Source organism: Culex quinquefasciatus, chromosome 2, assembly GCF_015732765.1.
Source record: "Culex quinquefasciatus strain JHB chromosome 2, VPISU_Cqui_1.0_pri_paternal, whole genome shotgun sequence".
Taxonomy (NCBI): Eukaryota; Metazoa; Arthropoda; class Insecta; order Diptera; family Culicidae; genus Culex; species Culex quinquefasciatus.
The window spans coordinates 138,239,572-138,266,409 of NC_051862.1; the positions used below are offsets into that span (position 1 = coordinate 138,239,572).

The 26,838-nt window shown below is 41.9% G+C and overlaps 2 protein-coding genes across 9 annotated transcripts in view; both read left to right on the plus strand.

Annotated features, from left to right (window-relative positions):
- Positions 1-1,172: 1,172 nt before the first annotated feature.
- LOC6036677 (protein MEMO1) lies at positions 1,173-6,985 on the plus strand. Its single transcript, XM_001846633.2, has 7 exons — positions 1,173-1,331; positions 1,416-1,695; positions 5,198-5,279; positions 5,369-5,437; positions 5,509-5,733; positions 5,847-6,171; positions 6,238-6,985. Exons 2-7 carry the CDS (start codon positions 1,647-1,649, stop codon positions 6,367-6,369), a joined length of 882 nt encoding a protein of 293 aa, XP_001846685.1. The 5' UTR covers positions 1,173-1,331; positions 1,416-1,646; the 3' UTR covers positions 6,370-6,985.
- Positions 6,986-17,897: 10,912 nt separating this feature from the next.
- LOC6036674 (restin homolog) overlaps positions 17,898-26,838 on the plus strand; it is a 207,413-nt gene continuing 198,472 nt past the window's right edge. For 3 of the 8 annotated variants that reach the window (XM_038254798.1, XM_038254799.1, XM_038254800.1), the window contains exon 1: positions 17,898-18,083. The gene's annotated coding sequence lies outside the window, so the exon portion shown is untranslated. The remainder of the gene's footprint in view (positions 18,084-26,838) is intronic. The other 5 variants (XM_038254795.1, XM_038254797.1, XM_038254796.1 and 2 more) reach the window with 3 other exon arrangements.

Below are 26,838 nucleotides of genomic sequence, written 5' to 3' on the forward strand. Positions count from 1 at the left end.
CGAGCAACTCACGTGAAAAAGCATTTGATTTTGCTATGTTGGTTTCTTTCAGTGTAGCTCAACGAGTCTTGGCCTGAAACGGACTCCTTATGAAGGCTTTCTAGACCAATTTTTTATCACTGCGGTTGCAAATATCACTGTATTATCACTGACTGTAACGTTTCACAATGATAAAATAGTTGTTTCACCACTTTTTTCTTTAAAAACCCGAAAAGTGAACAAAAACCAAAAGGGCGAATCTGTTGTTTACTTTTGCTTTGTGGCGTAACCTGACGGGCTAAACCGTTGTTTTGGTTGAGTGGGTGGCGAATACGGTGGGGCGAAAATGGAGGCACGCTGTTCAAAAAGGCGTAATTTGTTTTTCTCAATTTTTAAAAGCAAAAACACCTTAATTAATTTCAAATTGCTCTCTATGATGAAATTATTGCTATTTTCTATTACGTTTTGAAAAAAAATGTGGGATTTCATGCTTTTTTGTGGAAATAGGAATTGATCGGAATTGCAAAATTTTGAATGTTGATTTTCTCGAAACGGCAGGATCGTAGGTTTCGCCCTTTTGAAATGTTGTTACTGAAATAGTCAAGTCCGAGTATTGGGTACTAAAGCCCTATGTAAATTTCAATGTACAACGGTAAAAAACACGTTCAAAAACCATTTCTGATCACTTTTTTTCATTTTAATGCAAAAAAATAATAATGACAAGACAACATTTTTTCGATGGATCAACTATGGTCCCCTTGAAACGAGCTGTCAAGTAGGAGCTTTTCTGTCAAGAAGGACCGCGAGGTTAATTTTTCAAAATTGATTTAAAAATCCATTTTAAACTCTTTGTGGTCGTACAAACGGTCATTGTACTCAGAAAAATAAGCTTTATCACTGTAAACAATAATATTAGAAATCTAAGCTTCATTTTAGGACCCAATTTACACATGCAAAATATGGGACATATTGTTATTTAATGAAAACACAAAGATCGTAAAATCACATTGTGCACCTAAATGCTCATAAACTGTTTAATTAAATCTTATTAGAAACTTGCCGCCAATCGGATTTTGTCCCATTAAAGTTGACGTTTGCCGAGCGATTCATACTTTTTTCACTGGGTTTCTTCCAAACGTCAAAAACGTCTGATGTGCAAGCGAGACAAACATCGCATACCTCGATCGTCATCATCAACACTCTTCGTTTCTCATTTCTGTTGTTGAGTTTGGGTGCAGCAGCAGTCATTTTCCTGTCGTCCAAACTTTGTCTGTCCTTTGTGCGTACTTTTCGGGCGTGGAAAGCTGGAAAAAGTGCCACTTTCCACTGTTTTCCACCTTCTACACGCGTAGGTAAGGAAGTTTTGTAAAGAAATTGTATTTAATCAAATTAAATTCACGTTAAAATATTCATCTTTTGTTCGATTTCTGAACCAGAACGAGAGAGAGCGAGACAACAGCTGATTGAACCTGGCGAGAGGGAACGCGACGGAAAATCTATCATTGACTTTCGTCGTCATTGGGCAAAAGTAAAACAGAAAGAAAGTTTTTCGGTGGTTCAGTGCATCTCGTAGACCTGCAGACAACAACGACGGCGACGGAGATTTTCCTCTGCTGAACGCACCCAAACAAGTCCAAAACAGGAAATAATCCATCCCCAGGCGAAAGATGACTTATCGGGAGGCTTCTCACGCCGGAAGTTGGTACACCGACTCAGGTAGGATACGTTTCGGGGTCGCCTTTTTATGGCAGGTTTTGTTTGATGCTCATATTTCGATGTTTAATTGCCTTCCAGGAAGCTGTCCGAGGGGGCAGTTTTTTGGGAAGACAACATTCTTGTTCGCCTTGTCTCTCTCTTTCTCCCTTGTGCCCCTTATATTTTCATTTTTGGGGGCAGTGTTGGCAGACTTATGAGATTTTGCTGATTTTTTTAACATTCCATACTAAAACTCAACCCACTTCAATGAATCATCTCTGCGGTAAACTTTACGCAGTAGGCCTGGCCGCTTCAACGTGTAAACAGTGGTCCGAAACCGAAATCTAGCGTGACAAAATTGATAGTGGCCACACGGTAAGATTTAGAGCTTTGATGTCTTTGGGACAAATGAACAGGGTCAATAGGGGCATATTTTGGTATGGTGGACATTATTTTGACGGGATGACAAGATAGCGCTTCGGTGTCTTCAAAAAAAGTTGTAAGGAACGCCAGAGAACGAAGCTCTATTGTCAAACGGGAAGTTTTTAGAGCCAGTTGTGCTGTGACTTAGGTTTAGGTTTTTTTATTTATCAATTCACGCTTACATCATAGCGAGTTGATGTTTTGTAGACATTTGTAGAGATCATCAAAACAAGCATTCATGTTGCAAAAGAGTAAAAGTAGGCCGTTTTAAACGAAAGTTAGAGCCAAAACACGAAAAAAAGACGTCATTTTGGAGTTTAACCCATTGCTTTTGATAGAATAGACCAAAATTCGTTTTCTAAGTACAAAAATGTTCATTTTGACAAGCTCTACAATTGTCTACAAGGGCTCAAAAATGTACAATGAAATGAAAAAAAACGAGTTTTAACTAAATTATTTCTAGTGTCAACAGAATTCATTCCTGAAATAACGTCATGATTCGAATTCCCGGACGCTTCGAAACCCGGACACTTCAACTTGTTTTATCAATTATTTTGATATAAGTTCGCATTACGAATGTCAAAACTGTGTTATTTCATAAATTCTAACATCAACTTTCATTTAAAGTTTGTTTGAACGCTGTAGTTAATGCCAAAACAATAAAATAAAATAAAATTATAAGATTACAAAAAATGCGAAACATTTCAACGGAAATATTTCATAGGCGTCCGAAGCACCGGGAAGGCAAAGCAGAAATTTGTGGTTTTGATTTCCTTAAATTCTAGCAAATTTTTATTTAAAATATCGATTGTTTTGATGTTAACAGCTTATTTGAGACCTAAAGAATGCCATTCACTAACATTTCAGTCCTAATTTGTACGATTCATAAGCAAAATCGAGTGTCCGGAATTCGAAGCAAAAGTGTCCGGATTTCGAATCAGCCTTTAACAGTGTCCGGGATTCGAAACACAACAAGTCATTTTAATTTTCAAATTCTGATGAAAAATGGTTAGAAATGACATAACGTCATGATTCGAAATCCGGACACTTAGTACCATATTATTTTTGTTATAGCTGGCAAAAAATCATGTAATAAGCTGGAAATGTAGAAATATCATCAGGTTTTAGTATAAACAGTCAGTTTTAAGAGAATGCATGCAAAATATGTCATTTCTAACCATTTTTCATCAGAATTTGAAAATTAAAATGACTTGTTGTGTTTCGAATCCCGGACACTGTTAAAGGCTGATTCGAAATCCGGACACTTTTGCTTCGAATTCCGGACACTCGATTTTGCTTATGAATCGTACAAATTAGGACTGAAATGTTAGTGAATGGCATTCTTTAGGTCTCAAATAAGCTGTTAACATCAAAACAATCGATATTTTAAATAAAAATTTGCTAGAATTTAAGGAAATCAAAACCACAAATTTCTGCTTTGCCTTCCCGGTGCTTCGGACGCCTATGAAATATTTCCGTTGAAATGTTTCGCATTTTTTGTAATCTTATAATTTTATTTTATTTTATTGTTTTGGCATTAACTACAGCGTTCAAACAAACTTTAAATGAAAGTTGATGTTAGAATTTATGAAATAACACAGTTTTGACATTCGTAATGCGAACTTATATCAAAATAATTGATAAAACAAGTTGAAGTGTCCGGGTTTCGAAGCGTCCGGGAATTCGAATCATGACGTTATTTTGCATGCATTCTCTTAAAACTGACTGTTTATACTAAAACCTGATGATATTTCTACATTTCCAGCTTATTACATGATTTTTTGCCAGCTATAACAAAAATAATATGGTACTAAGTGTCCGGATTTCGAATCATGACGTTATTTCCAAGAATATTTTAGTCAAGACTTGTTACTTCTTTTTTTTGTAGAGCTTGTCCAAATTAACATTTTATTTAAAAAAACGAACTTTTTTCACTTCTATCAAAAAATATAGACAAAAAAAATAAAAAATGCTAATTTTCAAATTAAGATAAAATGAGTTCTAATCTAATCTAAACTAATCAGACCCTAGCGCAGCCAATCTTTCGAAGGGATCCTTAGGATAGATGACGCCTAGCACTCTTCTTGTCATTCATCAACATTTGTAGTGCGCCATTGCATCGGAATGCATTGAAACATCACAAGCGTTAAAGCGGCCAGGCCTACTGCGTAAAGCCGTATCGCAGAAATTATCCGTAATTGGGTTGAGTTTGAGCACTGAGTGTTCGAACAACAACACAATTCCGAATCGACAGGGGAGGAAAAAGCGTGGGGACACACCACCATACGCTCCGAGATTTGGTTGTCCGAGATGTTTTCTGCAAATCAACTCTAGAATGTTTACTTTTGGAAGCTTCCAACAGCGAGGTCAAACTGCATTAACTTTTTTAGTTACTAACGCTTTAAATTGACGTCTTTTCGGCTGTAACTTTCGTGTGCTATCAAATTTGTTACGCTAGATTTAGGTTTCGGACTACTGTGCACTGGCTGAACCAATTATACAATCAACCCCCGGTGGTTGGTCACTTTTTCGTTTGACACTTTTTTAGTTTGCACCCTGTTGGTTGGTCAAAGTCAAACTAAAAAGTGACGGACTATCACTTTTTACATGGCGCTCACGCACACTATCAAAACAAACGCTCAGTAGTGTGAGTGAACTCCGTGTAAAAGGGGTGTCAAACTAAAAAGTGACCGCGTTCGTTTGACAACAGTTGGTGTCAAACCATCGGGGGTTGAGTGTAATCTATTAGTCTCATTAGATCCGTCCAGGGGTTCCATAAGTCCCTATTCTAATTTCTGCCGATCTAAATTGCTTTTGGACGCGTTTACGATTCCCGCCTTATCGTCCTGGAGCTTTTCGTTCAATGTTTGTCCTGTTTAATATTAGTGTTCAGTCTGCAAAGACGATAAGATTGTCTTTTAAAATCAATTTTCCTAAAATGAAAATATTGTTAACTTTGCTGACAGTTCCCCTGGAACCCAGTTTTTTCGCCTTTTTCTTCTCCCGTGTTGTCGCCAGATTTCTAAAGCAAATCAAAATAATAGCAAACAAAATAAATTACACAGAGTTTCATTCCTTCTTTTTCTTTATCTTTCAACAGGTTCCGAACTCAACCGACAACTGTCCAAATGGCTGGATGACTCCGATCTGACCTTTGGGCCGGCTCGCGCCATTATCGCCCCGTAATTATTTCGTCCACCATAATGGAGCTTTCAAGAGCAACAATTTATCCTTGCTCTAAATGTCTTTTTTCTCTTTCTCTTCACAACAGACACGCAGGATATCGCTACTGTGGCGCTTGCGGAGCCTGGGCGTACCGACAAATTAGTCCGGCCGTTGTGTAAGTAGAGCTTTTCCGAAATGATGTGTAGAATTTGAGTTGATTTGAGTGTTTGTTTACTTTGTTTTTAGGAAGCGCGTCTTCATCCTGGGACCCTCCCACCATGTCCGCCTGTCGCGTTGTGCCCTGTCGGCGGCCCAGTTCTGTCGTACGCCGCTGTACGACCTCAAGGTTGACCAACAGGTCAACGCCGAGCTGGAGGCCACCGGACACTTCAAGTGGATGGACCAAAAGACTGACGAGGACGAGCACAGCATCGAGATGCACCTTCCCTACGTGGCCAAAGTGATGGAAGAGTAAGTGTTGTCGGGAGGGGGGATCTGACTGTATTACGGGTGGGATCAACCAGAAAACAATCGTGTATTGCTCGTTGGGTCAGCAATCAGAAATAAGTTCCCGTTTCGTTCAGCTTCCGTGACCAGTTCACCATTGTGCCAATCATGGTCGGCTCGATCAGCAACGACTGGGAGGAAACGTACGGCAAGATCCTGGCGCCGTACCTGGCCGACCCGCAGAATCTCTTCGTCATCTCGTCCGACTTTTGCCACTGGGGTGCCCGCTTCCGGTACACGTACTACGAGGAGTCGCACGGCCCGATCTACAAGTGGATCGAGGTGCTGGACAAGATGGGCATGGATCTGATCGAGACACTGAAGCCGGAGAGCTTCGCCGAGTATCTGCGAAAGTACAACAACACAATTTGCGGCCGCCATCCGATCGGGGTGTTGCTACAGGTACCGGATTGATGGGTGGATAAACTCCTCAGCAAATTTAACCTAACTTTCGGTCCATGTTTTTAGTCCGTCGAAGAGCTGAAGCGGCGCGGCTACCGGATGAGCTTCAAATTTCTCAAGTACGACCAAAGCAATCAGTGCTGTGATAAAAAAGACTCCAGCGTTAGCTATGCCTCAGGTTCGCTGATTTTCGAGTAAAACCTCAACGAGTTTCTGAAACCGCGCTGCTTGATGTGCAACCTATTTGAATGTCCAAACTAAATATTTGCGTAAGACAACTGCACGGATAGAGAGAGTTTATAAGATTGCAGGCAAACAAATGAGAATCAGCTGGATAGCGGAAGCATGCGCGGGGATGTACTGATGTTATGCAACAAATACCACATTATTAAAGAGATACGGTAATCGAGAGAATTTTAATATATAAAATATATACATTTTTTGTGACTCATCAAACTTATTGTTAGTAATTTACCCCATTCGTGAGCATTCTAAATTTCGGTATTCGATTCTATTGGTTAATAGGCCTCATTTTGATCATCCAAAACCTCCACATACTGTTTCTCTTCTCATTTAAAATCATACAAAGCGAACAGAGATCTATAAGAGTCAACCTGAACAATTGCGAATGTACTTTTTGTTTTGTTAAGCAGTAGCAATTCTTGTTTTTTGTCGTACAGTCAACGAATTTTCATACGATATAGTTTGTCTTTCTTCTCAATACACCTAGTTAAGGCATTAAGTTCAAATTGTGTAATACAACCGTAAACTTTATTCGTTTGAGTGAATATAATGAAGCTTTAGCAGAAATGGATTCCACGATAGTTTCGTTTTATCAAATCAAATGCTATTATATCACCATTCCTAATTGTATATTATCCCGTTAACTTCACCTTCCATCATTGCCATGATTTTTCATTCAAAAAATATTAATTTTGCGTCGTTTTCAACATTTTGCGAAAATTCCTTCAACAAATTGTTCAGAATAATAAGGCTTTCTAGGCCCAGTGAAAAAAATATAATTAAACTCAAAAATGACGAACTCCTCGTCACAGTGTCCTGATGCAAACAATGATCGAGCTGTAGCTGTCACAGCCCTGCGAAGTATGTTGGCTGACATATCGGGCAGTCAGTCAAATAAACCAGCTAGAAGTCGCTTGACAAAAAAATTTTGCTAGAAAGAGATAGGAAACCTGATGCAAACAAACGTCCAGCTGTCATGTAAACATACTTTGAATGTATTGGTAAATTTCTGACTACACTGAAAGAAAGGCACATAGCAATGTCACATGTTTTGCACATGAATCTACCCCATACGACTTAGTCTGTGAATATCACGTGGAAATCACTTGAAAAAAATCGATCGCGCGAACCGGCAAATCCAAATGCCAAACACGTTAATTTGACGTGGAAGCTCACATGACTTTGCAATGCTTAGCCCATGAAAATGATATGAATTTGTGGTAGAAATCAAATGATTTTCCATAGACTTTCATATGTTCAAATAATGAGTTTGGATTGTCGTATTTTTTGAACCAGATTTATTTGCCAATTTATAATTTATTATGCACAATCTACATTTTTTTAAATGTAAAATACACAGAACACTGCGTCGTACGATACCGTGTACGCGCGATCCGATCTTGATGGCGGACTCCGGGAAGAAACGATTGCATTCTTTGGCCAAAAAAGATGTTGTCACCGACCGCCGAATCATAGCGGATATTCCGGTGAACTTCCGGATCACAGGATTCTACTGGCGGATTCTGAAACAGACATTTCAAGCTGACAAGAAAAAAAATAACCATCTTCGTCCGTGGCCATCTTAGTTATGAAGGTTTTTCCACCACACGCATAAACATTTCGAACTAACGTGATTTTCACTTCGAAATCAATGGATAAGTCGAATGGGGAAAATCTAAGTTCTTTTCTTATGAAACTCACGTGAAATCCATTCGTAATCAACGTGAAAGGGGTTTTGCATGCAATCAGCTGGCTTCAAATGATTTTCACATCCAATTGACATGCAAAACACACGTAGGTCAAAGGAAAAGCATGTGAACTTATGGTGTAGGTTTTTCGAGCAACTCACGTGAAAAAGCATTTGATTTTGCTATGTTGGTTTCTTTCAGTGTAGAAAGCCTTATACCCTGTATGTGTTGATACTTTTTGGTAACGATTATCCCATTCCTTGTAAAGTTATGGAAATCGTCATTAATCAATGGTTGCCAGCTAGGACGTCAAGAATTGTACCACACAATTTTATAAATTTTTAAACACATTTGATTTACATCAATAATTCTTTCAGTGACTTCAAGAACTCAACAACCGGCATATGCTGATTCCTTTTGGTGCAGAAATTCGTTGAATTGAATTCAATACAGAATTTTTAATAGTGATGATCAATTTTCTTCACCTTAAGGCTAGTATGCAGATCGGAAGAAAAGGGATCAAGAAACAGCATTACTAACAGCAGAACAAAGGAGAGGGAGCGATTTATTGGGGCTTTTCTTCACCCTCTCTGGCTTGCTTGCGCTGCCGGTCGTGATTGGGGACTTTCTTTTATAATAAAAGCACAGATATTTCGCAATTAACAAACAACACGTCTTATTCCACACAAATTAACCACAAAACTGATTTGACAATCTTCATTCTCTCTTTCGCCGGCCGCGCGCATCTCGTTGTTTTCTCGCTCGTTGTTCTCTCTCGCAGCTCGCTAGCACGCTCTCGCACTCTATCCGCAATCTGTCTGCTAACAAGGCAATATTCATGAAGGTGCGCACTTTTTGTTGCGCTCTAAACTCTTATGTATGAATTATATCAATCTTATAATAAATACTCATTTAATAATTTATTACATATTCAATCCTGCAACCCATAATCCCTACACTGCCCATTTGATTTTTTTTCTTGACCGCGTTCCTTCCGAAGTGCATACCTTACATTAAGATGAAACTTGTAAACGGTACCGAAGGTGAAACCGATTTCGGAGTCCTAACCTGAACCGTGTTTGACAAATCTATTGTATAATGATTAACACGGGCAGTATTCAAGCCTTGATCCAAGCCATAAGCAGCCGTTGAAATTCGCTTCGTCTTCGGACTCCGGCGTCCACTTCTTCCTCGGAGTCCTAATAGCTTTCAGTAATTGGGTCCTAAAATTAAGCTTAGATTTGTGATATCATTGTTCACAATGATAAAGCTTATTTTTCTGATCACAATGTCTCTTTGTTCGACCGCAAAGGATTTAAAATGGATTTTAAATCAATTTGTAAAAAATACTTCGCGACCCTTCTCGACAGAAAAGGTCCTACTTGACAGCACGTTACAAGCGGACCATAGTTGATCAATCGAAAAAATGTTGTCTTGTCAATCATCAGAAATGGTTTTTGATCGTGTTTTTTAACCCTTGTACATAAAAATTGACATAAGGCTTAAGGCGCTTAAGGACCCTATAAGGCTTTCTAGTCACAAATTTACCAACACATTCAAAGTATGTTTACATGACAGCTGGACGTTTGTTTGCATCAGGTTTCCTATCTCTTTCTAGCAAAAGTTTTTTGTCAGGCGACTTCTAGCTGGGTTTTTTGACTGGCTGCCCGATATGTCAGACAACATACTTCGCAGGGCTGTGACAGCTACAGCTCGATCATTGTTTGCATCAGGACACTGTGACGAGGAGTTCGTCATTTTTGAGTTAAATTATATTTTTTTCACTGGGCCTAGAAAGCCTTATTCACGCGCTTCCCCCTTGAACACTGGCACAATGTTTTTGATTTGTCTTTCCATTTTTTTTTTTTTTTTTAGATCTTGGTTTTATTTGTCAGAAGTTGCTTAAAATTATTTTATAATTCACAATTTAAATTTTCAACGGTTACTTCTTCCTTGGGAGTTTTTATAATAAAGTGGAAATATTTTCCCACGAGAATTTTAATCCTAAGTGAATCATTCTGATCTAGTCCATAAAGTTCAGGAAACAAAAAGAAATTGTTAGGTTTTTGAAGCAAAATGGGGTTGACTATGCTCAGTTGCTGTTTTAAAAACAGCCACACTGGCCTAGACGTAGAACAAGCAAAAAATTTGTGTTCTATAGATTCAATTTCTCCAGGGCATTCGTCACACTCCGCGGAAATGCAACGATGTTGTCTGTAGAGTAACTCCTTATGTTGCACTTTTCCATGAATTATCCTGTACCAAGTTGCACGATAGTCGGATGGCAGCCTACGATCATTGACGTTCTCGAAGATTCGTCTCCACTGACGCGATGCACTGAGCAAATCTGGATCCGGTTCATCAGCTATCAGCTCCTGGTAGATTGTAGATGACGCGTGGTGCTCAAGTGTCCTTGCTGATAACGTTGCAATTTCAAGTGCAGCAGCTTTCACCTGTGGGTATGCTGCAGGAATTTGCAGAACAGGTGTATCTAGCATTCCTCGTAGAAAGTGTAGTTCATCGATGTTGTCTAGGATCCTATTCGTCAACAATGCTATGGACTTGAAACCCGGAGAGTGTAGATTTTGTCCCCCACGGACCTTCGGAAGAAATAATGTCTCCAGTTTAATCGGCTGCCGGCATCGGATCCAAAGGAAGTGCCGAAGTTCTTTGAGAATTTCCCGTTCAAACTTTTTCGGTAGCGGCAAAGTTGATGCCACATACCAAAGTTTGGAAAGGACGAACGTGTTGATGTGGGTGATTTTCTGCAGTAGGTTTAATCCTCGTGACTTGCAATTCCAAAGGCGCCATTTTAGATTCCTCAAAATGTTTACCCAGGTGAGCTCCATCGTTTGCTTTACCGAATTGGCGAACGTTATCCCCAGAACTTTTACAGATTCCGAGACGTTTAGCCAGGGTAGAACTTCCGGGTTTCTCACGCGGCCTACTTCTAGAGCAACTGTTTTTTGTCGATTGAGTCGAGCTCCAGAGAAGTCCTGAAATGCTTCAATGATCTCAACGACGGCTGTCGCCGCCTGCGTGTTCGGAACGAACAAACTGATATCGTCTGCGTAAATGTTGAGGGAATCCCCTCCATGTCCTAAAGCCTCTATTTTGTCAATTAACGGTTGAATAAAGATCACGAACAGCAGCATACTAAGGGGATCTCCTTGTCTCACCGATTTCCCTATTTGAAAAGATTGGGACAGTTTTCCATTCAGCAGAATCCTCGACGACGAGTTACTCATAGTTTTCCGAAGGAAATCTATGAGTCTCCTGTTGAAGTTCATGCGCTCCATGATCTCAAACAGAAACCGGCGGTCCACTCTGTCGAACGCATGGTCAAGATCAAAGGAAACCAGCAGCTTCGATTCTCGATTGTGTTTAGCAGCAGAGATTTTGTCCAAGATTTTTGACGTGGCTTGAAAAATATTCTGTTTTCCATTAGAACATTTCTGGTGGCTGGACAGGACCTTTTCCAGCAGTGGCGACATCCGCTGTTTCAAGATCCTCGAGACAATTTTGTAATCAACATTCAAAAGAGTTATTGGTCGATAGCTTTTTCCCAGACACGAGAAATTCTTACAGAATTGGTTCTGCTAGAATCCAGCAAGAATGATTCTAGCAGGCCTGTCAGAATTCTGCTAGATTTTTGCCAGAGTGTTCTAGCAGAATAAAATCTATAAGAACTCTGTAAGAATTTTGTTAGAAATTTCTAGTAGAGCGAAAATGACGTCATTTTGCAAAACCGCTTTGTGGCGAATGTGATCGCCATTAAAACCATCTTATCGGCAAACTTGTTCGCGCAAGTTCATTTTTACTCTTCCTTTGAACAAAGAGGCTACGATTCCCAGCACCGCCTAATTTGGGTAAGTTGATCATGTGAGAAAATGGTTTATCCACATTATTTAACATTCCACCTTTAATTTAAACAGGAAATGGCAACTGAGTGGACTTGGCAAGCTGGGAACCTGATGAAAACATCCGTTCGTCGGAAAGTCCCTTGCCAAGGCAAAGGTAGGCAATTCCGCCATTTGTAAGTGGATCCGATGCAGCTCACTAAATTCGGCAAAAAGATCACCACACCACCCGGGGCGGCGGGACAAAACGACGACCGTCTATCATCACGTCAGTTATGAAATACGTGAAAAGAAAAAAAGTTCCACAGTGAAATTGTGAAAAACTGAACAAAATGTGTTACCTGAGATGTTAAAATGTTCTTTGCAATAAATAAATGTTTCAACTAGTTTTATTTGCCAAAAAATAACCAAACAAAATTTCCAAGCAAAAATTTTCTGATCATTTCTAAGAAAATTCTAGCAGGATTCTAGCAGAATTTTTTGCCATCTCATTCTAGCAAAATTCTTACTGAATTCTAGCAGGATGTCTGTCAGAATAGTTCTAGCAAAATTCTAGCAGGATTCTAACAAAACCGGTTGATTTCGCTGGCACCTGCTAGAACCGGTTATTGCATTTGAGCTAGAATTCTTTGAGAATTCTTGCTAAGTTCTGGCAGGATGATGGCATAGTTCTAGTAAGAATATTTTCGCTCTGCTAGAATTCTGTAAGAATCCTGTGAGAACGCCGTGACTGGGTTATGGTGTTTCCAGCGTCCTTTTTCTTCACCAATACGATGATTCCGTTCATCAGCTTCGGGTTGGCTTCAGGGTTTCGCATGATGTCATTCACAACATATGTGAACTCTCTGCGAATGATGTTCCAAGTTTTAGCGTAGAATTCTCGTGGTAGCCCATCTTCGCCGGGTGATTTTCGTGGTGCGCTGCTTTTGATGCTCTGCCAGATTTCTTCTTCATCAGCTGGGTTCATCAGATCTTCGTTCCGGATGTCGTTCGCAGACAGAGTTTTTTGTGGCAAGAAGTTGTTGGGCCCTGCTCTCGTGTTTTCAGCAGCAAAGAGTTGTTCAAAATATGAGACAACGTGTTGTTCAATGCGGTCACCTTCAATCATCTCCCTTGATCTTCCAGCTCCCGGATAACTGTTTTTGCCCTTTTGCTACATTTTTCTGAAACGTGGAATAGACTGGTGGGTTCTCCTGGAGATAGGTTTCGTTCAATTGTCGTGCGTTGCTTGAGAAATCTCTCTGTTGTTTGAGCATCAGCGCCTTGATGCGATTTATTCTACAAAGCTGCGAGGAGTCGTTTAGATAGAGCCCATAAGCTCTAGTCAGTTCCCCATGCAGCAGCTCCAGGGAATCTCGATGATTTCGGAGTTGTTGAGAGGTATGCCAACGGAAGAAAGATGCCAGCTTCGGTTTCACGAAGTTGACCCACCATTGGAGCCACGAGGAGTAGTGTTGTTTCTGCCTTACAAGGTATCGCCACTTGTTCTGGAACTCTTCCATAGTTTCCTCATCGTCGAGCACGTGCACGTTTAGCCTCCAGAGTCCGTTTCCTTGGGCAGGTCCTAGTCGTGGCAGAATCAGACGAACGATCACTGCTTTATGATCGCTGAAACAGGTAGCAGAGTGTCGAATCGTCCTGAGGTTATCGCGCATCGATTTTGTTACGAGTACACGATCAATCCTCGATCCCGATCCTGCTCGAAGGAAGGTATAATCCGTAACATTACGATTGAAAACGCGCCAGACATCGATCAGATCCAGAGCAGCTGTGAGGCGTGAGGTCATCTCGCTTCGCGGTGTTCCCCCTGTCGCATCACGATCATTCACAATTGAGTTAAAGTCTCCCCCGAAAATAATGGGACCAGCGCAGTTACGAAGGTAGTGTGCACAGGTCAGGTTAAAAAAGTCCTCTCGTTCGACCCGACTTTGCGAGCCGGTTGGTGCATAAATATTACATAGTGTTACTCCATTTTTGAGTTTGATAAGTAAAAGCCTAGCATCTAACGATCTTTCGACCGTACGGTACTCTATAAAGTTTTTCAATCCTATCGCAACCCCTCGACGACGCTCATTGATATTAAAAAATAGCTCAAATCCTGGTATTTCAAGCCTATCGTTTTCCACTTCTTGAATGAAGATTATATTAATCTCATTCAACCGTACGAAAGCTTTGAATGCATCAACTTTTGTCTGGTTAGAAATGTTGTTGATGTTCAGAGTTGCTAAATTGTAGCTTAAAAAATCCACTGCAAATTTGGGTGTATGACTCGCTCGCTGAACCTTTTGTTGAGTAGCAAATAATCAAAGTTGAGTTGAACTGAGTGTCTGTCGCAGTCTCCGTACTCCTCTCTCGGCTTCGCTCGTCGTGTCGATTTGTGTGTAAGCTGATACTGTTTGTCGCTCACCTGATTTGAAGTGTTATAACGTCATGATTCGAATTCCCGGACGCTTCGAAACCCGGACACATCAACTTGTTTTATCAATTGTTTGGATATAAGTTCGCATTATGAATGTCAAAACTGTGTTATTTGATGATTTCTAACATCAACTTTCATTTCAAGTTTGTTTGAACGCTGTAGTTAATGCCAAAACAATAAAATAAAATAAAATTATAAGTTTACCAAAAATGCGAAACATTTCAACGGAAATATTTCATAGGTTTCCGAAGCACCGAGAAGGCAAAGCAGAAATTTATGTTTTTGATTTTCTTAAATTCTAGCCATTTTTTATATAAACTATCGATTGTTTTGATGTTAACATCTTATTTGAGACCTAAAGAATGCCATTCACTAACATTTCAGTCCAAATTTGTGCGATTCATAAGCAAAATCGAGCGTCCGGAATTCGAAGCAAAAGTGTCCGGATTTCGAATCAGCTTTTATCAGTGTCCGGGATTTGAAGCACAACAAGTCATTTTAATTTTCAAATTCTGATGAATAATTGTTAGAAAAGACATAATTTGCATGCATTCTCTTAAAACTGACTGTTTATACTAAATGATGATGATATTTCTACATTTCCAACTTATTACATGATTTTTTTTGCCAGCTATAACAAAAATAATATGGTACTAAGTGTCCGGATTTCGAATCATGACGTTACTTCACATTCGGCGTGCGGTGGGATCCCAGATGTTGACAACTGATCGATCGATGAGCCATCAGCTCAAGGGAACTCGTGAGTTTCAACGTCGTGGGGATGACAGGATCGTCTGGAGGTGGCAATGACAGTTTGTTGTTGAGAGCAGTAAACCGTAATACTTCGGCAGGACATATACAGTGTATTATTATACACCTGCAGCTTACCTGTGAAAGGATCAGCTGCGCTTGGGATGTACATGTCCGAAGGGAGGTGCCTTGCTGTTGAGGAGACGTATTTCTTCTTCGTGCTGTGCTGGTCGTCGAGGAGTAGGTTGCAGGTCGCCGAAGGAGTAGCATTGTAGTCAACGGGTTGCGATCTTGCTGTTGTGGAGATGTGTTTCTTCTTCGTGCAGTGCTGGTCGTCGAGGAGTATGTTGCAGGTCGACAAAGAAGTAGCGTTGGAGTCAACGGGTTGCAATCTGTGTGCAGTAGGAATGACTTCTTGAGGGTGGCGGCAGTATCGAGGTGTGCTAGGGCTAGACATATACATCTGCTTCTGCAGCTTACCTGTGGAAGGATCAGCTGCGCTGGGGATGTACATGTCCGACGAGAGGTGCCTTGCTGTTGAGGAGATTTGTTTTTTTTTCGTGCTGTGCTGGTCGTCGAGGAGTAGGTTGCCGTTCGTCGAAGGAGTAGCGTTGGAGTCAACGGGTTGCGATCTGTGTGCAGTAGGAATGACTTCTTGAGGGTGGCGGCAGTATCGAGGTGTGCTAGGGCTAGACATATACATCTGCTTCTGCAGCTTACCTGAGGAAGGATCAGCTGCGCTGGAGATGTCCAGGTCCGTCGAGAGGTTTTTGACTGGTGTTTTCTTCTTGTTGTGTACTGATGCAGCATTATGGCGAGGCAGTATCGATCTGTTTGTAGTTTGAACGCTTTCTTAGGTGCGGCAGTATCGAGACGTGCTAAGGCTAGACATATACATCTGCAGCTTACCTGGGAAAAATCAATCCGTTCTGTGAACATCCAGGTGCCCCTGCAGGTGTATTGTCGTTGTTGGGCTGATTTAGTTGGAGATGTTTTCATGATGTGGTCAAGTAGCGGGGTGGTATTAATAAAGATGAATATTATGTTGAATCAGTCCTAGTGCGACGATGGTCGGCACTCTCCAGGTTGGGTGAACCTGGTCGCTTGTTGGGGGCGTCGCATTCTTGGGTTGATTTTGGTCCTCTTGGTGTTGTGTGGCCAGGGTATGCGCTGTACAAATCCATGTCCAGCCTCTCCGGGAGCGGTATTGTTGGTGCCGTGCTGGTTCCAGCTTGAGGAGTGAGGTTGTTTTGGTGTTGATGATCGGAGGGGTTTTCGGGAATTATGGGAATTTCAATTTGGTCATCTCGTACTGTTTCGTCTTCAACGACCTCCATTGATTCGGCTGTTTGTGGTTCTGCCGGAGACGGGTCGACGGGGGGGGAGATTTGGTTCATCAATGGGTGGGGATGTCGATTGTACCACCTCGGCCAGCGTTAAACGTTTGTTCACACTCTCGCCGGATTCCTTACGAGCCTCGACGCACGATTTCCCAATATGCAGGGGGCGAACACAATGTTTACATGTCCTAATTTGACCTTTGTAGCTCACGTAGGAGGTTTCCCCAGCAACCTCTACGTAGGACGGGATGTGTTTCCGTAGCTTCATCCGGAGAATACGGGTTCCAGTGAGGACTCCCGGGAAGTGCTCCTTCCAGGTCTCATCTTTGACTGAGGTTACTTGACCGTATGTAGAGAAGTGTGTAGCGATCATCTTGTTGGGCATCTGAGGCGGGAGGTCGTAAATCCTAACCTCTCTTGTGTCGTCGATACTCTGCACTGGGATGAGATATGACTTGTTGTCGATCGTGATTTTGTGTTTCAGGTGGTGTTCGGAGATGAGTTGTTCTGCTAGTTCTGCTGATTCGGTTTCGATGATTACTTGTCCATTGGTCATCTTGGTTTGGAGCGATTTGATTTTGGAGATATCTAAGCACATCTGCTGGAAGACAAAGTCTCTTACTTTGTCGATTTTTGGTCTGGTCGGAACGACACCAAAGTCGATTACGACCGCGTTTTTCCGGTATCCGGACATCTTAACGATTGCCGGATGAGCCGGAGGGCACTGGGTATTGAGGTCAGATAAGGTTTTTTTTCTAAATTACACGAGCTTTTAACGAAATAATATTTCAGCTATGCGTACAAAACATCCGCTTTGTACAGAGTCTAGCTGTCAACTTTCAATTTACCAACACATTCAAAGTATGTTTACATGACAGCTGGACGTTTTGCATCAGGTTTCCTATCTCTTTCTAGCAAAAGTTTTTTGTCAGGCGACTTCTAGCTGGGTTTTTTGACTGGCTGCCCGATATGTCAGACAACATACTTCGCAGGGCTGTGACAGCTACAGCTCGATCATTGTTTGCATCAGGACACTGTGACGAGGAGTTCGTCATTTTTGAGTTAAATTATATTTTTTTCACTGGGCCTAGAAAGCCTTATTCACGCGCTTCCCCCTTGAACACTGGCACATTGTTTTTGATTTGTCTTTCCATTTGAACTAATCTTTGAAGGAAAAGTTCGAGCTCGTAACCTGTTAACTTGATGACTTCTTTTTTTTTTTTTTTTGGGACATAATTTACATCAAAATTTGCATTAAATTTGACAGATTTGGTCGAAATCCGATCTGAAAACCAAATATTTGCCCCCACTTTTCTCACGCCACCACTGTTCAAATTTTTTCACGCGCGCTCTTTCAAAACGTTCAAAACTGACACCTGCCATCAGCTGTCCCTGCTTTGACGTTTCTCCCTTTGCGCAAAAGTTTACGTTGAGTTTTTTTTTTGGTTGGTTGGTTCGTGTGCGGCTGAGATTCGCTTCGCGTTTCGTCCTCGTCCGGTCCGAAGTTACGGAAAGTTCCAAGTGTTTTGCGTGCATAAATCCGGTTCGTGGTCCGCGACGTCGATTCCGGGTGAATCCGCGCGTAGTGTCGCCTTCGTCGCGTGTTTTTGTGGTAAGATTTCGGAGGGTTCAGCTCCCGGAGAAGGCTTTGTTTACATGCCGTGTTGGCTCTGCGCCGAGTAGCTGTAAAAAGTGATTTTTGTGTGAAGGAATTCGGGTGTTGAACGGAGGAAAATCCGGCCCGGGAATCGGGTTTCCAGCAGGATGGTGCACCAGGCCGCAGCATTACGCAACGTCGGAGCCAATCAAACCGGTTATGAATTGATAATTTTAACCTAGAGTGTCCATTAAGGTTGAGCAAATGAGCTCGACCTAGGGGAGCGCGGGATGTGAGCCGACATTGCTTGGGTTGTTTTGCTGCTCCCCCATCCCTTCGATGACCGTTATTTTGACCCCCGCGGCAAGAACGGTTCTTGGAATGCTTCCAGTTTCCCCACAAGAGAAAGTTGCGGGGCGCTAAAAATAGTTTTAATGTTTGTAAATATTGGGCGCAAAGTGGTTCAAGGGCACGCACTGGGCGCTATTTTTAGGTGGGAAACTCGGTTGATGACGACACGCGGTCTGCAAGCCGGTCTGACGACGGCATTGCCAAAAATAAATCAGCGCCGGCGACGACTATACGTAAAAGAATGTCGCGCGCGTCTTCGCATGACACCATCCGGCGAGCAATGGTTTAATATTTTAAATCAGATGATTTACGGTTGAATGATTTGTGCCTGTCGTTGAATGGAAATCGTTGTCGCATTGAGATATTTAATATTGAAATTGCAGACGGAGAAGATTGCTCATATGATATGGTACATTGAGCTGAACGTACCTCCATGTGGTGCGGGCTAGGGCAGTTCTCAGGAAAGTCGCATTTTTTGTCAAATTTAATCTGTATTTTTTCGCATGTCTAGAGTTTTATATGAAAAGGTCCTATAAACATATGAAACACAACAGCTTATAGGACCTTCAAAAAAAAAAACTCTAGATGTGTCCTTGGAAAAACAATAATTCACTCATTTGTAGCTATGGGAAATTCTAATATGTTTGCTATTGCTATTTTATGAATATTTTACAACTGGTATGGTTTGTCTAGATGTCAAGGAGTATAGAAATATGATAACGTGTTTGGTTTTTGGTTTAAATCTGTATTTGGGAAGCGTAGTGCTGAAAAATATAATGTATTTTTGGTACTTGAAGTTCACGTCGGTGTGAAAGAAGCGCATTATCAGTGGCCTATTTTATGCATTCTAGGTACTTGAAGTTCACGTCGGTGATGGGGAAGCGCACATATTACATGTTCAAAGCATTTTGAAAATGTTGTAAAGCATTGCATTGTTTTAATAAAAAAATGTTGTTTTATCTGTTGCTAGTAAAAAAGAAAGAAGAATCAAAAATTGCAGTCTGTTTTCTGCTTCATAGATTTCCATAGAGAAAATTCGGATAGTTTTAGAAAATTGGAATAATCTTACTAAGCAACTTTCGAAAACTTTTAAAAATCATTGAAAAAAAATTTAAGAGTGTTTTTTAACTGGTAAGGTTTTTCTCAAGATCTTTTTTTTTAAACAGGCCACACAAAGTCCATGCATTGTTTTTGGAAAAAATAGTCGGGTTTTTTCATTATGAACTTTGATAGTCATAGTTTATCTTGTTAAAATCAGATTTGAGGTGTTCAAATTTTATTTTTATGTCAAATGTACCATCAATAATGTTGCTGATATAGTTTTAAAGAAAAAAGGTGCAGTGGTAATGCTATAGGCATAACCATCATGACGAAGAACTTCGGACACAAAAGTTAATGATTTTTTTTATAGTTTTATTATTTGCGTTTCTTGGCCACAAAATCAATCACGAAACGGTTATTTCTTAAGATCTATTTATTTCTGCTCTAAGATCTTATGGTATTTCTGCTCTAAGATCTTATGGTATTTTGACGTTGGATAACGTCTAAAGTTTTGAAACGCTTCACAGCTAATCGTAATGTCAAGATTGTCGTGCCAGTTGATTTGAAATCATTTCATCAATTAAACTTTTGGCATTGAACAATGTTTTAAAAATATTTTGAAATAATAAAAAGCCATTATCAGGACTCCAATTCATTACAAAGAGCCAGTCTGAACCATGTGTTAAAGATTTTCTTTGCGTCACAACAAATTTGAATCACATTAAACGATTTATTCCCACACATTACAAGACTTTTTTCTCGTTTTGACGATTCTACGGCGTTCTCTCTGCCTTTACGGCATTCGCCACCTAGATTTCTTCGTTCCACGAAATCCCAAAACGAAAATCTATTTCATTTGCGTACTCAAATCACTCTCGACAGTCTACGAGGAAGGGACGACACAGCGGCAACAAAGATAGCTGAAGGCGGAGAAGCATCGTGGCGAAGGGGCAGACCGAACCTGGAAGGGTTCAATGTTGTTCGCGATGGGGAAATGTTTTGGCAAGGCTCTTGCCAGCCATCGGCGACAGCCAAGTAAATTTCAACAGCAAGCATTAAAAAGCCCTTTTAGGGCTCAAATTGATTACGAAAGAGTTATTCTCAATTTCAATAATTTCGCAATTATCGATTTATTACCCCCAGCGATTTATTACTCATATTGCCAAAAGTTCAAGATGGTATGTCAGAGACATAACCGAAAGACATAGGACCAAACATTTTGAATGAGTTTTGGATTGCTAGTGAAATCTGGGATAAGATTATTGTATTTTGTTTCATAGATTTGTCGGCAAAATTGTCCTAAATGTTCCCCCAATGTGAACTTTCCATGAGGGCACCGGCAACTCCAGGTTGTGGCCACTACTGTCGAAATGGCCATTTGCAGGTTCAATATCAAAACAATGAATTTTGATACCCATATTGCAACAACCCGTATGTTTCGGTTAATGTTACTCGGGCCCAAGAGGAACCTGCTTTGAGGGCACCGGCCACTCCAGGTTTTAGCCACCACTGCCGAAATGGCCATTATCATGTTCAGTATCAAAAACCATGAATTTTGATACCCATATTGCCAAAACTCAAATGGTTCTGTAAAAGGCCCTCCGGGCCCCGGGGGAACCTTCTTTGAGGGCACCGGCCACTCCAAGTTTTGGCCACCACTGCCGAAATGGCCATTTTCATGTTCAGTATCAAAAACCATGAATTTTGATACCCATATTGCCACAACTCGTATGGTTCTGTAAAAGGCCCTCCGGGCCCCGGGGGAACCTTCTTTGAGGGCACCGGCCACTCTAGGTTTTGGCCACCACTGTCGAAATGGCCATTTTCATGTTCAGTATCAAAAACCATGAATTTTGATACCCATATTACCACAACTCATATGGTTCTGTAAATGTCCCCCCAGGCCCCGGGGGAACCTGCTTTGAGATCACCGGCCACTCCAGGTTTTGGCCACCACTGTCGAAATGGCCATTTTCATGTTCAGTATCAAAAACCATAAATTTTGATACCCATATTGCCAAAACTCGTATGGTTCTGTAAAAGGCCCTCCGGGCCCCGGGGGAACCTTATTTGAGGGCACCGGCCACTCTAGGTTTTGGCCACCACTGTTGAAATGGCCATTTTCATGTTCAGTATCAAAAACCATAAATTTTGATACCCATATTGCCAAAACTCCTATGGTTCTGTAAATGTCCCCCCAGGCCCCGGGGGAACCTGCTTTGAGATCACCGGCCACTCCAGGTTTTGGCCACCACTGTCGAAATGGCAATCTTAATGTTCAGTATCAAAAACCATAAATTTTGATACCCATATTGCCAAAACTCATATGGTTCTGTAAAAGGCCCTCCGGGCCCCGGGGGAACCTTCTTTGAGGGCACCGGCCACTCTAGGTTTTGGCCACCACTGTCGAAATGGCCATTTTCATGTTCAGTATCAAAAACCATAAATTTTGATACCCATATTGCCAAAACTCCTATGGTTCTGTAAATGTCCCCCCAGGCCCCGGGGGAACCTGCTTTGAGATCACCGGCCACTCCAGGTTTTGGCCACCACTGTCGAAATGGCCATTTTCATGTTCAGTATCAAAAACCATAAATTTTGATACCCATATTGCCACAACTCATATGGTTCTGTAAAAGGCCTTCCGGGCCCCGGGGGAACCTTCTTTGAGGGCACCGGCCACTCTAGGTTTTGGCCACCACTGTCGAAATGGCCATTTTCATGTTCAGTATCAAAAACCATGAATTTTGATACCCATATTGCCACAACTCGTATGGTTCTATAAATGTCCCCCCAGGCCCCGGGGGAACCTTCTTTGAGGGCACCGGCCACTCCAGGTTTTGGCCACCACTGGCATAAACAAAATCTTTGAACGAATTGGGGGAAGCTTCCTGACTGACCCGGCTGTGCATCCCGGGGCCGTGACCAATTACACGAGCTCGTAGTAGATTCGTTGTACTAACCCATACAACAGGGCTACAACAATTTTCACACAGTCTACTAGTTGTTGTTGTTAATTTATTTATTTCTGGCAGCTTTAACCTTCTTGGTCATTCGCTGCCCTACACAGTCTACTAGGTTAAACGATTTTACTCCACTGCCTAAAAGTTGCCTCCGCTGGCGGTTTTGCTCGTCCCCGGGTGTATCTGTAGTTGGTCGCAGTCTTTGATGGCCTTTTCAGGTGACGAATTTAGATACATCAATCGAACATCCGTGGAAGGGAAACTCGACGCATCGAACCCAATCAGCGTGTACCATGAAACGGGAGTGTGTATGTATGGTGTGTCATTCTACGGCATTCGCACACAATTTGCCCTCTTCGGTGCTGCTCTCCGATTCTCTCTCTCTCTCTCTAGAAAATAAAGGTAATTTTTCAGAAGAAATCCTTCTCCGGAAGAGAGAATTTGGGGCTCTCTCTCTCCCTGCTGCTGCTGCCCGACCCGACTTGTTCAGCATCTCGGTGGCAACTAAGTGGAGTGGAAAGGGTAGAACGCATTTTTATACTTCTACTTCGCTATTACTTCCCCTCTTTTCACAAGCACGCAAGATTTGTTTCCTCATTTTGCCGTTCCTACTGCATTTTCTCTGCCTTCCTACTGCATTCGCCACCAAGATTTGATCGTTGCGCGATATGCCAAAACAAAAATCTATAAATATAGGTCGATTTGTCATTTTCGCAATCATTTCACTCTCGACTTTCAACGAGGATGGGACGACGCGTCAGCAAATGAGGAAAGGTGAAGGCGAGAAACAGACACGGTAGTCTCGAGCTGGGCCGCAGTTCCCGGTCGGACGAGTCAACCAAACCGGGAATACCTGACGGCGGAGATGCTTGAGCTGAGGATAAAGTTGAAGCGTTCAACGTCGTTTCGATGGGGCTTTTTCTGAGCCAGTGTTTTTTGAAGGCTGTTGCCAGCAATCGGCGACGGCTCCAAATTTTCGAAAAAGTTATTCTGACTTGTGCATTTTTGCAGCAGGCGATTTTTCCCTCTCCGTGCTCACACACACACACACACACACACAAGCGCGTATGACATTCTACCACACAGAAACAGTGGTTTCATGCTAACTCTGTGGTGAAATGATTTTTATTCGATCTTTTTTTTAAATTTTTAGGGAACATTCTTAGAGGAAAATTTTGAAGGAACAACTCTTTCGTGAGATATTTGGTGGCCCTGAAAAGGGCCGTTTGTTTATCAAATCTTCCGCGAGGTGTAGTGCTTCATTCGGGCCGCTTCTCCGGTCAACGTTGAGGAAGATGTCCATGGCTTTGGTCTGGGTCAACCTGCATCAGCACCACGTTCCTAAGTGCTACTTGCGGCGGGGCTTTTGCTTCTTGTCCGTTACACTTGCGATGGTGGAGGAGCTGCTCTTCTTCTTTCCCGATGGTCTGCAGTGGCGATTCGTTCCGAAGTTCCGATCCTTCGGGGTGATGGCGGCCAGATTCGTTTCGTCAACCAGCGGACGGGCCGCGGGCTTGGCCGGTTTCCTCTCTCCTTCGGAACCTTGGCCTGTGGTTTGCTTCTCCTGCGGTGCAGCGGTTGTTCTTCGTTGTTTGTCCGTTAGCCTGCCTAGGGAAATTTTCGCCTTCTGCGCCCTCTTCTGCTGCAGCTGATGTGGCCTCGACGACGATCCAAAAATTATGAGCTGAAGTGGGGCGCAGCAGGCTGAGATTTTGGACTGCACGCGCTTACACTCACACACACACATATGTAACCGCTCGTAAATTTCGAGGTGATTCTGATAGAGTTATCTAAGCCCGCTCTCACGCACACTAGCACGCCATTTGTTTTGCTGGACTGTACAAAATTTAACCTCAATCTTTTTCGTGTACGTACACGCAATACATACGCACGTAGATAACTCTATTCCGAGGCTGGATTTAATTTCATTTCCGTATTGCGTAACCGTGCAGCAACATCACAGAGGAGCAGCTACATTTTGATACCTTTATTGCCCCAACTCTTATGGTTCCGCCAATTTCAAATTTCATGTCCAGTATCAAAAACCCTGAAGTTTGATACCCATATTGCCCCAACTCTTATGGTTCCGCAAATGTCCCTTCATCGGAACACCCCCGAGGGCTCCGGTCACTCCGGATTGCGGCCACTACAAATTTCATGTCCAGTATCAAAAACCCTGAAGTTTGATACTTATATTGCCCCAACTCTTATGGTTCCGCAAATGTTCCCTTATCGGAACATCCCCGGGGCCTCCAGGTGGTGGCCACTACTGCCAAGCGCTTGGTGGCGCTTGCGAGAGGAGCTGAGCTCCTCTCGCTTCGGTGGTAGACCACCGACTGAAGCCAGCCTTCCGATTTCCCATGGTTTTGTAGGGAAGCGGGAAGGCTAGTTCCTGAAGACGCCACCTAGTGGCGCTTGCGAGAGGAGCTGGGCTCCTCTCGCTTCGGTGGTAGACCACCGACTGAAGCCAGCTTTCAAATTTCCCGTGGTTTTGTAGGGAAGAGAGAAGGCTGGCGCTCGCGAGAAGAGCTGAACTCCTCTCGCTTCGGTGGTAGACCACCGACTGAAGCCAGCCTTCCGATTTCCCATGGTTTTGTAGGGAAGCGGGAAGGCTAGTTCCTGAAGACGCCACCTAGTGGCGCTTGCGAGAGGAGCTGAGCTCCTCTCGCTTCGGTGGTAGACCACCGACTGAAGCCAGCTTTCAAATTTCCCGTGGTTTTGTAGGGAAGAGAGAAGGCTGGCGCTCGCGAGAAGAGCTGAACTCCTCTCGCTTCGGTGGTAGACCACCGACTGAAGCCAGCCTTCCGATTTCCCATGGTTTTGTAGGGAAGCGGGAAGGCTAGTTCCTGAAGACGCCACCTAGTGGCGCTTGCGAGAGGAGCTGGGCTCCTCTCGCTTCGGTGGTAGACCACCGACTGAAGCCAGCCTTCCGATTTCCCATGGTTTTGTAGGGAAGAGAGAAGGCTGGCGCTCGCGAGAAGAGCTGAGCTCCTCTCGCTTCGGTGGTAGACCACCGACTAAACTAATGCTGTGGAGGGGGTGGCGTTTATATTTATATCAAAACCGTCGGCCGCGCTGCTTCTGTGATTTTCCCCTCTGCTTGGGGAAGGCGTTTCATTTTTCGGTTTCATTTGGAAATTTTGGATTGCTACCCTGTATAGAGCCCTAAGACGAAGTTCTTCGTCAAAAAAAACAGTGTTAATATTTAGTTAACTTAGTTTAAACGTTTTTTAACAAAATATATTTAAATTTAACAATTTTAAAAAGTCAGAATTTTGCATGACATTTGTTTAAAACTGATTTTGTTTCTAAAATTATCGATTTGCATTAAATTTTAAACTGCATTCGAAGCACGAATGTTTTTACATTTTATATGGAATTTGGCCAACTAAAATGCCTGTAAATTTGAAGATTTTTTTGAATTTTGTTTCAAAAACAAAGCTATGTTCTCCAGCAAGGTTGGATATTTGAAAAAATCACAAACATTTATTCATTTAACAAAACATATTAGAATAAATATAACTTTGACCTCTTATCTAATAGCACTGAATAATAAAGTTGTGGCAAGCAAATTATAATCCTATGTTTCAATATTCTGTTGCAAAAAGTTTCTTCCGATTTTAAGACATCATAACAGTTTACTCCTGTAAATAGTTTGTTAATTATCTGCGCCAAAACTTAATTCAAACAAACGTTACTTAATCCACCCTTAGGTGGTTGGCGCCTTCCTCACATTTAAAGGTTGCTATTCAAAATGCAAAAAGTGCGTAGATAACACTTAAGTGCTTATAACTTTTGATAGGGTTGTCAGATCTTCAATGTCTTGGACGCATTGAAAAGGTCTTTTAAATACCTTTCTGAAAATGTATCGAGAAATTAAAAAGAGAGATGTGAGCCGGTAACATGGAGTTAAACATTCGCAACTGTCATGGTAAACTTCACAGCAGCTTGACAGAAAGTTTAACTCCATGTTGCACTTTTAATTTCTCGATAGCATGACCGGTTTTCTTACAAAAACCACCCTTTTTACAATCTTCCGGACTTTTGCTAAAATCGTTTTTTTTAGCATAACTTTTGAAGTACTTAACTTAATTGCATAATTTTTAATAGCGACTTATGGGACCTCAAGACGGATCGAATGACACCAAAACGGACAAAATCGGTTCAGCCAATGTCGAGATAATCGAGTGACAATTTTTTGATCAACATCCCACCACACACACAGACATTTGCTCAGAATTTGATTCTGAGTCGATAGGTATACATGAAGGTGGGTCTAGGAGGTCTAATTGAGAAGTTCATTTTTCGAGTGATTTTATAGCCTTTCCTCAGTAACGTGAGGAAGGCAAAAATCTAAGCATTCAATAAAGTATTGTAATTAATATGATTTTTATTTTCATTTTTCGATTTTGCTT